At 39.0% G+C, this 11187-nt stretch overlaps 2 protein-coding genes and 2 non-coding genes across 5 annotated transcripts; 2 read left to right on the top strand and 2 right to left on the bottom strand.

Annotated features, from left to right (window-relative positions):
- Window positions 1-409: 409 nt before the first annotated feature.
- On the top strand, window positions 410-481 carry trnap-agg (transfer RNA proline (anticodon AGG)). Its single transcript has one exon. It is a non-coding gene; the product is annotated as a tRNA-Pro (tRNA).
- A 257-nt stretch (window positions 482-738) lies between these two features.
- trnaw-cca (transfer RNA tryptophan (anticodon CCA)) lies at window positions 739-810 on the bottom strand. Its single transcript has one exon. It is a non-coding gene; the product is annotated as a tRNA-Trp (tRNA).
- Window positions 811-1615: 805 nt separating this feature from the next.
- On the bottom strand, window positions 1616-6502 carry LOC131125736 (integral membrane protein 2C-like). Its single transcript, XM_058067564.1, has 6 exons — window positions 6278-6502; window positions 4640-4780; window positions 4050-4241; window positions 3796-3906; window positions 3438-3588; window positions 1616-2395 (listed from the first exon to the last, which is right to left on the bottom strand). Exons 1-6 carry the CDS (start codon window positions 6362-6364, stop codon window positions 2304-2306), a joined length of 774 nt encoding a protein of 257 aa, XP_057923547.1. The 5' UTR covers window positions 6365-6502; the 3' UTR covers window positions 1616-2303.
- Window positions 6503-7842: 1340 nt separating this feature from the next.
- Window positions 7843-9414, top strand: hes6 (hes family bHLH transcription factor 6). Of its 2 annotated transcripts, none has more exons than XM_058067643.1 (4): window positions 7843-8012; window positions 8082-8168; window positions 8296-8377; window positions 8791-9414. In XM_058067643.1, exons 1-4 carry the CDS (start codon window positions 7971-7973, stop codon window positions 9150-9152), a joined length of 573 nt encoding a protein of 190 aa, XP_057923626.1. In that variant the 5' UTR covers window positions 7843-7970; the 3' UTR covers window positions 9153-9414. The 2 variants fall into 2 exon arrangements, with proteins under 2 accessions (XP_057923626.1, XP_057923624.1); XM_058067641.1 differs by having other exon boundaries at window positions 8788-9414.
- The last annotated feature ends 1773 nt before the right edge of the window (window positions 9415-11187 follow it).

Raw genomic sequence — 11187 nt, 5'->3', positions numbered from 1 at the left:
TGTATCACTCTTCCGTCATATTATGCTATCATATCAAGCATAAACATTTACTGTATGAAATAAATGCAAACATAATATACTTATAACTAATTACTTATTACAAATTAAAAAAATAAAACACTTCTTTGTAATAACCAGACACAAAAGCTTGAGTTGTTTGTAATATTAAAACTACTTTCAGCAACTGTCAACACACATTCACGAAAAAGATTTTAAAAAATACTATATGAAGTATAAATATTTGAAAAAAAGCTTTAACGAGAATGCTAACTGCCATCGTATGACCAACATTGACCAGTGGTAAAAATGATGGAACTATACTGCAATACTGATTTTATGACCACTCGTTAATTCATTTATTTAAAATGTAATATTTGATAAAGCCTTTTTGACCAAGTCCGCTCCAGTTGGCTCGTTGGTCTAGGGGTATGATTCTCGCTTAGGGTGCGAGAGGTCCCGGGTTCAAATCCCGGACGAGCCCATCTTTTTTCCATTGAATGGCAATAGATATATCCGGTTAAACACCAACAAAGTATATGTTAGGAACATAAAATATCAAGTTAAACGCGTTATAACAGATAGAAAGGCTAGGTCATTATAGTATTTCAAATTTTGTCATATATCATAGTTATCATCGTCGGTTTAAACTGTACCATTTGATCGATGAAAATGTTTTTAATTAGAAAAAACGATTTCTTTTTTGTGAACATACAATAACGAACTTCACAAAATACAGATTGACCCCGACGTGATTTGAACACGCAACCTTCTGATCTGGAGTCAGACGCGCTACCGTTGCGCCACGAGGTCCTGTTAGCACCGGCTATCTTTTTTTTTAAATACTCACATGCACACAAAAGACCTTATGAAAACAAAAAACATACAAGTTCACGAAACAACAAATTTGCCAGCCTACAGGCAAGCGTCCACGTACACCAGTGCTTTTCAAATAATTGGACAGGCGCCTTTGGTGTGAACTGTCTGTGCGTGGGAGGCAGGTAGTACTTTACTGCAGTGTCACTTTGTTACTGCAGGCCTGCCAATATGTACACATTTATCGCACTCAACATGCAATTTGACTCTTGAATAGCTTGTAGGCCTCACAGCCAGAGACGGGCAAACCAGACATTTGCCTGGGGCCCGGCTTTTAAGGGGCCCCCACAAGTCTTGTTTGTTGGCCACCGAGTTCCCCACTTGAGAGAGACAATGAAGATGAGTTATACCAGAAATTGTGTGCAAAAAAAAAAAAATCAGTGTGCATGGTGGGGTGGGAGCGCCATTAATTACTTGCTTTAAGCCCCCAAAGACCCTTGCCCCGCCACTGTTCACTCCTCTCCATTTTGTCCCAATTTCCTGGTATCAGTTTCAAGGTTAGGCTGTACAGTATAGATACATTAAAATACGTTTCACAGTATTTCAAATCGGAGGGGTGGATAGAAAATAACCACTGGTCTATAAACAAACACTTGAGTTGTGCTGTGCATTTGCTCCCATTTTTGTATATGCAGTAGAAATATGACAAAACAATGAACAGAATTATTCCATGGTGTTATACATAAGTACAATTCTTATGAAAACACTCTAAAGACAAATTTCATTATAATTTATTGTTAAAGCAGCAATATATTACAAGAACTGACTGTACAGTAAACATGTGACATACTGTATGAGCATGTGATGTTAAAAATAATTTATGGAGATAAAGTAACAGGTGTATATTATGCCACAATGGTATGTTGAACAAATATATAATTTACAGTGAACTAAACAATGAAAAGGTTCCAGAATATATATCCTCAATATCAAGCCAAGCACACTTTGGTTGCTTCTGATGCTCTAAAGCTCCTCTGCTTACAGTCTGAAGTCATTTATATTAGGGCAATGAGACAAACTATACATGACAATGACGCGTGACATAAAAATCAATCTATTAAAAACAACATGTTACATTATTCAATGCAGAGGAAAAATCTATGTATATCATATATTGCTTAAGATAAAAAGTCATGTACATCATTCGTGATTAGAACATCTAAACTACATGAGGTATGTTTTGCTATTTTATAACATTCCAGAAAAAGACTACAACCAATCAAATAAGTAGACAGTGTGTTCTCGAATCAAACCACCACAAGGAGAAAGGCTACACAAATATCTGAACATGTGAAACTGTAAAAAAAAAAAAAGACTATTTGAAATAAAAACAAATAAAACATTAGTTAGACAAGTAGTAAAGTGCAGTTAAAAGTCGAAATAATTCAAGAGGTATGGTTTGAAAGTAGCTCCAGTGCTAGCGTGGCCACTCAGAATCCATTGCAGATCCTAGTCTCCACCACAAAAGGATTCTCAAAGTGACGAATGCTTACACACTCCTTTGTCTCACGCCGCTCTACACCTGTAACACAAGAGGGGACAACCTTTAGAAAATCAATTCAGTTGCTTTTTACTTGACAATTTAAGAAAAAATGCTACATAGCTACCATAAATGTAGCTACCATAAATGCCCAGTGTCACAAGTGTGCATGACCACTTGCTGCTGCTGGGCAGAATTTATAGTGACAGATCATTTGAGCTCATACAAGCCCAAAAAAGAAATAGATCATGATAATTACTGTTGTTGTTGTCCAGGTATGTTCAATTATTTATGAAAAAAAAGAAAACATTTCCAAAATTTCAAAATTTGAAATTTCAATTTCAAATAAAAAAGTTTGTTTTTTTTATTGGAAAAAACAAAAAAAATTATATCGATGGATCATGGGGGCAGTACTATCTAGCGGAGACCTTAATAACTGCACTTGCGCTACTTGTACTACATAGACCGAAATTTAACAGTTACCCTTGAATTTTTTCTGCGTCACTATTTTTAATAAAAACATTTTAAATATATTTACTATTTCTTATACACTTAGAATCCAAAAGTTTATTTTAATCAACTTTTAGGTTCACATTTTGATTATAATGTCTAGAAGATAATTCCTTGTCCTATGAAGGGTTAAAGCAGTCACTATTTTTGGAATGTTTTTATTTTTTAACCTGTCAATCCAGATTTGTACAACAAGAGGAAGTCGTATGCATCATGTCCAAAAGCTCGCATGCCAATCAGAAGGCAGTTATGAGCTACTAGTCATCACGCCAACCTCCACACTGAGTGGATGTGTCCACACCACTACGAGTGACTCATAAGAGTTCCCAGTCTACGCCTACACACACAGAAATCAAGCTGTATAAATGGTTGTGATGATTACCAGGAAGTCTATATTTGATCAATAAGTGTTTTTCCCTTCTTCCTCCACACCAAACGCTTGGATTCCCTGTGACTCAAAGGTGTGATTCTTTCCTCTTTGTGAGTACAGACGACATTGCCATGACCCGGCGCGCGTCACGAAATAAAAAAGACAAAGCAGTGGCGGAAGGAGAAAATTGTGCACTTCACTCACGTTGATGGTGGCTGCGACGGCGAAGGCGGTATGTGTCTTTGCTGTGACACAGCTTGTGGATGTAAGGGCCCAGCTGCCTCTTGCTCCTCACCCGGCCAGTCACCACCATCTCCTCATGGACTAGGTACGTCTGAGGGAGGTACGCCCCTCTCTGTGGAAAAAAAAAAATCCCACATGGAAATGTCAATTAGGATGGTAAAATAAAGTAATCAGAAAATATAATTATAATTAGAATTAAATAATTGTACTTCTTCATGTAGCAAGCCAACAATACAGGCTATTTTTTGTCATTATTTGTACAATGAAAGCACATTGGGAAGCTTTTATTCAGCTACAATCAAAAAAGTGAATGTCTCACCTGGACATTGACGAGCAGCTCCCAAAGATTCCTTGGGCGCATCACCATGGTGGTGTTCAGTTCAGTAATGTAGCAACTGTCCAGTTTAACGTCATAATAAGCAGTCAGGCCCTGGAAATGAATAAGTAATACATCTTATAACACATGTAATGACACACTTCAGGCCCTGGAAATGAATAAGTAATACATCTTATAACACATGTAATGACACACTCTGAAGGAGGAAGTGTCAAAAGTGAAGTTGGGAAACTCACTCTCTCAAAGTCGTGGATGATGTCAGCAGGGTCACAGGCTCCAAAGTATGGCACGGGAACGCTGATCTTCTCATAGTTTTCGTCCAAGTAGATGCCCACGTTCTCCTCCAGCTCTTGTCGGCCCCTGAAGGGTGCATACACCATGTCCTCGAAGACCACCCGACAGTGGAAGAATTGTCTTTCCTCCGAAAGCTGTTGATTTCATAGACAATGGAAGTCAATTGGAGATTATTGAAAAAAATATGATAAATTTACTTATTGCAATGGAGTAAAACAATGTCTCCATCCTGGCTACTCACTACAGTATATTTGACAAGTTCATTCATTCATTCATTTTCTACCGCTTATCCTCATGAGGGTTGCGGTGGTGTTGGAGCCTATCCCAACTGTCTTTGGGCCAGAGGCGGGGTACACCCTGGACTGGTCGCCAGCCAATCACAGGGCACATATAGACAAACAACCATTCACACTCACATTCATACCTATGGACAATTTGGAGTCACTAATTAACCTAGCATGTTTTTGGAATGTGGGAGGAAACCGGAGTATTGGGCAAAGGCATTGATGTGGAGGTGTGATGCAACACTGACCTGAGGAAAGAAGTAGTCAAGGTGGGCATATATGGAGATCAGCCCCAGTCCTAACACAATAAGGACCACCACACCAGATGTTATGCAGCACAGTCGCTTTGGAAAAGCCTTCTTGGACTTGACTGGAAGAGTCTGCTCCTCCTGGAAAAACCAAACACAATCCAGTTAGATGATTGTCTATTAACAAAAGAAAGATCATCCCAGCAACCTCCCCCAACCGTCACAATCTCCACTAAGCAAGCCTCTTTTGGAGGTTCCAAGACAGGAAGTTAGGTAGCTCACTGCAACTCAAAAGTGTACCGGCGTTCCTTCCAAGACACAATGAGTCAGGCAAGGAGATCTGATAGACGTAGGATGGAGTGAGATGAGGCACACAAGCAGATGCCCGCCCACAGTCTCACAAGCAATCTGCCGCCATCGCCTTACTACTGTTGCTATGGCGAGCGGAAGCGGGGAACTCTGATTGCGTCAGGCTCTGACGGAGGCGCAGGCTGGCACATGGCCCGCCTCAGGCCTATTCTAAGAGGCTGGCTTCTAGCATCAGCATTTGCGAGCTGGCTTCCCCGGTGGGAGTCAGAAATGACAGTCAGTCAGAAGGAGCTGGGATCCCTTTTGGCAGAGGACGACTTATTAATAGACAGGCGCACATCGTGTCTGTGACGCCATCACGTGTTTACGTCATAGAATATTTGCGGATGTGTGGTTGATACATTGTCAGGATATCGCATGGCGGTTATATAAATAAGAATCTAAATTTAGCTTATTCAATACATCTTACAGTGGAAAGGTGTATGATCAATTTGCATTAAGGCTTGCTTTTGCTATCTGTAGTGAATCACCACCCTTTGCATTATGAACCTCCACAATGATCCAGCACCATAGTGTTTAATTTATTTTGAACATGCTTTTTACAAGTTATATAAAAGAACATCACATGTTTTTTTTATTTATTTATTATTAAATTTACAATTTCAATGACTATAATAAATACAAATGATGAAATCCTTATTTTAAACTCACTTTGGGTGGAAAGTTTATACACTTGCAGTAATTTGCCAGTTTGTCAACAAAATGAACTATTTCAATTGACAGTTTGCCAACAAAATGAACAATTTAAATAGCATATCATATCTGATAGTGCCATTCTTTCTCACTCTCATTAAGATTCTTTAGAGGTATGTCTAACGCTGTAACCTGCATGTTATAGACGCCATAATGTGCTCCATCCGAGATTATCACTTTTAGCCTGCCCGTGCATGGTTGCATTAAGCAAGTTTTTGCATATAGTAAACAAATAAATTTGTAAGTATGTACACTACAAGTAAAGAATTTAGAGACACCTTCATTCAGTAGTGCCTCCATTTTTGTACCGTATGTATGCGAGGAAGCTGGCCGCGTGCTGCAGAGATGTCACAACAAGGTGACGTCATGCAAAGGATAGCGCTCGTGAGCCGGCATTTTACGTTGATTAGCATAAACGTCAGATACCGTCAATATCTGATCTTAACGTAAACTCCTATCTGGCAACATTGACTACAATTAAAACTCCGCGAATTTCGTTCAATATCAAGGCTGATAAATTATGCAATTATTACCTCCGTGCAGAAAACAAGAAAACACAAAAGTATGCAAACTCACGTGAGCTTGAGGTATAACGATGTGGTCTTCTTGGTTGTCTTTGTCGGCCTTCTGCACCGAAACAGCCTGTAAGGTTATCTTCACCATTTTACTCTATTGTTTGTGCGTTTGCCTCCACTCGGGGATGTAGTTCGCTGGCTTCATGAAGCGACTCGGAGAGGTTTTATATACCCTGACAGAGTCTCTGTGACCTCACTAGCACGTCTCCTGTGACGAACAAGCATCGTGTGGGTAACACAGTAGTGTCGCCTTGACACCGTCAAAATAAGAGAACGGAGTCTCGGGTGCGCCTTAAAGCACATACAATACAATTTTTTAAAATGCTAATCACATTTATATACGAATATAATATCATTTCAATGTCATTCGACTTTGGAAATCATGTTATAGACCATCTTGTGGGTATTCTACTCCACGTCTTGCTCTTATTCTGAAGGTAAATGCCAGATATGGTAGTCTTCCGTGTTCTAGTACAACGCTTGGGCGGCATCATGATCATCCGGAAGTGCAGCTTCGCATCAAAGTCTTTGCAACGAAGTTTGTGCCAGATTTCCAACCCCGGCACATTTTAATAAGGCGTAGAATATCATAGCAATGAATTATACACATATATATTTTTTGTTTGTATTAGTTATTTGAGAGCATGAGGATGAGACCTAAATATTTAAATCAATATAAATAGTAATAGTAAATATGTTGTGCAACGTAAATCTTGCATGTTATATGAACCCATAAGAAGACATGAAAAATGCGTATTCCTTTGTGGTTAGCAAAGCTTTATTAGTAACAACATATGGTTTAGGTCATCCTTTACTCCATTTATTATGTAACATAATACTGTATGATATATATCATCTATATGCACACTCATATATTTACCGTTCATTATAATAGCAATATTATACTCCTCACATTGCACTGATTGGATACACCTTAATGTGCCATACCATGTATACATACTATACAGTGTGAGATATATGTCACTTGTTTCATCTACTGGTGGGCAACCCTTTTTAAACCTTGAATTTTTAAATTGGCTCACAAGACAGCATGAACAAGGGATTAATGATGCAATGTGAGAAGTGGCCGATCACAGCCTTTACAGTCCATGTTGGGTTTTTTGGAGGTGCCATTTGGCATAGCACAGGCTGGTGCCTTGACACTGGAACATCTTCATGTTTTGAATGGAAAAGTGTAGCGCCATCTGGTGGATAAACATAACAACGACGGTGTTGTCCAAATTAAAATGTTAACAAAGATTGCATGAGTTTTATGTTAGAATAAATGGGAGCTAAACAATGGCATTTTCTACAATACATTTTTGTACCATAATTTAAGAGAAGATAATTCCAAATGTTTTAACAACGAAAACGGCTTGACATTATTTGTATTGTGCCCGGTATTTTAACTCTTAACTTTCATTCGGATCCTCTTATTTTCGTTTTCCTTTCCCTTATTTTCAAACTCCAACGTTGACAGGTACGCTCCCATGTCGTTTCTATACACATGTAAATACGCCGTCATGTATACCAAGCCCATGCCCCCCCCCCCCCCACACACACACACACTCACACTCACTCCAACGCCTCTAACAAGCCAAGTCTGCTCAGTCAGGCTTTGCTGAGTTGACCAAGCCATCTGTCCCTATTGACAAGATCCAACGTCTTTTTTCATCACCTCGCACACAACCGGAATGGACACAAGCGATCGCTGCAGTGGCAGAGTCAGCAGAAAGGTAAAAGAAAAGCCGCCATTGTTGTAGTTTAAAAATAGTTCGCTAATAACTGTATTGTTTCCTTTACAGATGAGGAAACCACTGGTGGAGAAGAAACGACGAGCTCGCATCAACGAGAGTTTACACGAACTCAGGGTTCTCATGGCGGATACAGAAGTAAGAAAGCAAACATTCATGATTATTATTACAATAAACCATTTGTTTCTTGTGAAAAACACGTTACGAATGCTAAGGGCTAGCTTGCTACAGTCGCTAATACTGGCGATGCGTTTGTGTGCTGCAGATACAATCAAAGATGGAGAACGCCGAAGTGCTGGAAATGACGGTGAAACGAGTGGAGAGCATCCTGCAAAATCAGGATCAAGGTAAACAAAACTAAGTAGTTAGTATGTCGCTTCGTGCTGAGTTTTACTCGAATATCCTCGCTTCCGTCTAGCAACAAAATCGCTAATACATTCAAGACAACTGGGAGATTTTACAGCCAAGCTTGTTACTAGTGAAAGTGTAGGGAACGGACACATAAAATTGTAATTTTATTTTTGCCTTTCTAGTCGTTTAAGGTCAACAGAAATTCTTGAGGGAAATGATTTGTCGTAAGTTCCAAATGGAGCGTGGGCTATCTCCCAGTTATCTCGAATGCAGCATTTACGAAAGTACATAAAGTAAGCATGTTGATTCACGAATGGAGCACTGTGGTTACAGTTAGTCTTGTGCATCTTTCACCATGAAAAAATGACACAGTTTAAAACATTTCTGACAAGTCTTGTTTTCCTAGAAGCGGACACCATCAACCGGGAGGCGTGCGAGCGCTTCACTGCAGGTTACATCCAGTGCATGCATGACGTGCACACCTTTGTGTCCAGCTCCCCGTGGATTGACCCCACAGTCGCTGCCGAGCTGCTCAGCCACCTCCTGGAGAGCATGCCCCTGCACGGCCAGGACCGCATCCGTGTCACGCTGACAGATGCACTGCTATCTCCTGGGCTTGCGTCCCCGAACCCGTCATGCATCTCCAGCGATGACCTCTGCTCTGACCTGGATGACACCGACTCAGAGCAGAGTCAAGTTTCTTCCTCGGAGGAGGTTGAGCTGCACGATGCTGCTTTAAATCACTCAAAATCTGTTTGGAGACCCTGGTAGACGTCTTCCCAAAACATTTTTGATGATTTAAAACTGTAATAAGAATAGCAGTGACCCATTAGGTGTCATTTTGGGTACAATAGGTCAATATAAATGTACATATTTACTTGTTGAACACGAGTTGTATAGAAGATAGAAGTACATTATCAGCTTTGTGTAAATTATTTCACCTTTTTGAATGCTTTTTAATGTATTTATCAAATCTCATGTTTTGAGTAGGCTACCCTGCCTTTAAATTTTCCAATAAATATCTTTGGTGATGAATGACAAATTGTTTTGTGTTTTAAAAAAGCCGCTAAGTGCCCACTCACTCACATGGATATTAGTTTGCATTTGTGTGCGCATTGTAGGCACGCTGGAGAGGTGTTAAAGATTAGTACTGCCCTCACAAATAGGCCTTTGTCACATTAATAACAAATGACAGGATAAGACATAGAGATAGAAAAGTAAGGCTGTTTTTAAGCAGCTATAAAAAGGGTTCATGTTAATTCGCTGGAGACTTGTCTCCACCTTGACATAGGAGTCCCGGCAGGGGTCATAGACGTTAGTCTGGACACATGCATGCATAAGAAAAGCAACAACTCCACCTTTCATGGTGTTTTGCAAGTGAGGAAACAGTAAAAGATACTATTATCTACAATACCTTTGTTCAAATGTACTAAACTAAAATACAGCACACATGATTTTACACCAAGTGCATCCAAAATTGACCTTTTTGACTTTTTGTAGATTCCACGGCTTTCAAAGGTGCAAACGGCCAACGCAGGCGGGGAGGCGGCTGCTGAACGTTCACACCTCATCGTCATCAAGGTGTGAAGAGGAGGAAGGAATAAAGTAGGTGGCTGGAGGCTTTGATTAGACATGTTGACCCTGCAGGATCTGTCTCCGTTCATTTGCATTGCAGAAAGCAACACTATCTGGCTTTTCTTATACTGATTTTTTTTCAGATTAAATATATTCCTACTTTGGAGAAGAACTGCCTTTGGGAAGCTATGTTCATTCATTCAACTTTTAAAGATGGAAGCATATTTAGCAGCTCATATACTTCAAGATGCCAATTATATGCCTATATTTACAAATGGCCTTTAAATGCCCACTTAATGCCATTGAACTATTTTGAAGAGTGATCATTCATTACCCGCCCAGCCCGTCTTTCAGTTGAATGTTTGTTCGATTTCAGCTAATATGAACACTTTGTAAACGAGCCCTGAAAAACCCTCCAGTGAACATTCCTCCGTGGTTTATTGTAGGAAACTAAATGAGAATATTTGCACATTAAAAGGAAAGGCGACAGAGGGAGGGAGGATAGTATAAGAGTAGGAATAAATAGGCCTAAATTCCCATACATCAAAGTGGAGGAAAAGGTCCCATCTTCACATTAACACCACTGCAATAACACTAAAGTCACTTGTCAAGTTGTTGTTGGAGCAGCAATGAGCTCCAAGATGGGCTCTTGTCCAATTTCTTTTACGATCCACAATTTTACATTTGAACCCAATATATTATCTAACATGTATGTTAAACGTTTGTGTCATCTACAAATATGCCAAATCAAGTATTAATTAAACATATTGTTGAATGAATACCTTTCCAACCAAACTGAGCATTATTAGTAACTTTTTCCTGTAGTCGTGCTGTGATGAGTAGTCTTTTCTTAAATAATGACCAAGGCCTTGTACTACTACTATATACTGTATGTACAAAATATCCATTGATTAAAATGGGTAATATTTTCATTATTATAAATTAAATTAAATAAATGCAAAGCCAATTAGATTAAAAGAGGACTTAAAGTATAATGTTATGCATTATTTTAATTAAAATTAAATAACTACACTATTAAAATGTGTGTGATAAGAATAAAGGGCTACATCATCATCATATTGTCGTGTTTAATAAACTAAATGAATAAAATAGGAATTAAACTGTAATTAACTTTAATTAATACAAATATAGATATACAAATGCATCATTTTTATGAATACATTAAAAAGTGTAATATAGCATGATTAAAACCAAGTTATGTATATTACAA

The sequence above is a fragment of the Doryrhamphus excisus genome, chromosome 3 (genome assembly GCF_030265055.1).
Source record: "Doryrhamphus excisus isolate RoL2022-K1 chromosome 3, RoL_Dexc_1.0, whole genome shotgun sequence".
NCBI lineage: Eukaryota > Metazoa > Chordata > Actinopteri > Syngnathiformes > Syngnathidae > Doryrhamphus > Doryrhamphus excisus.
Note: the sequence above shows the minus strand (reverse complement) of the source record. Positions and strands in the feature narration are given on the sequence as shown.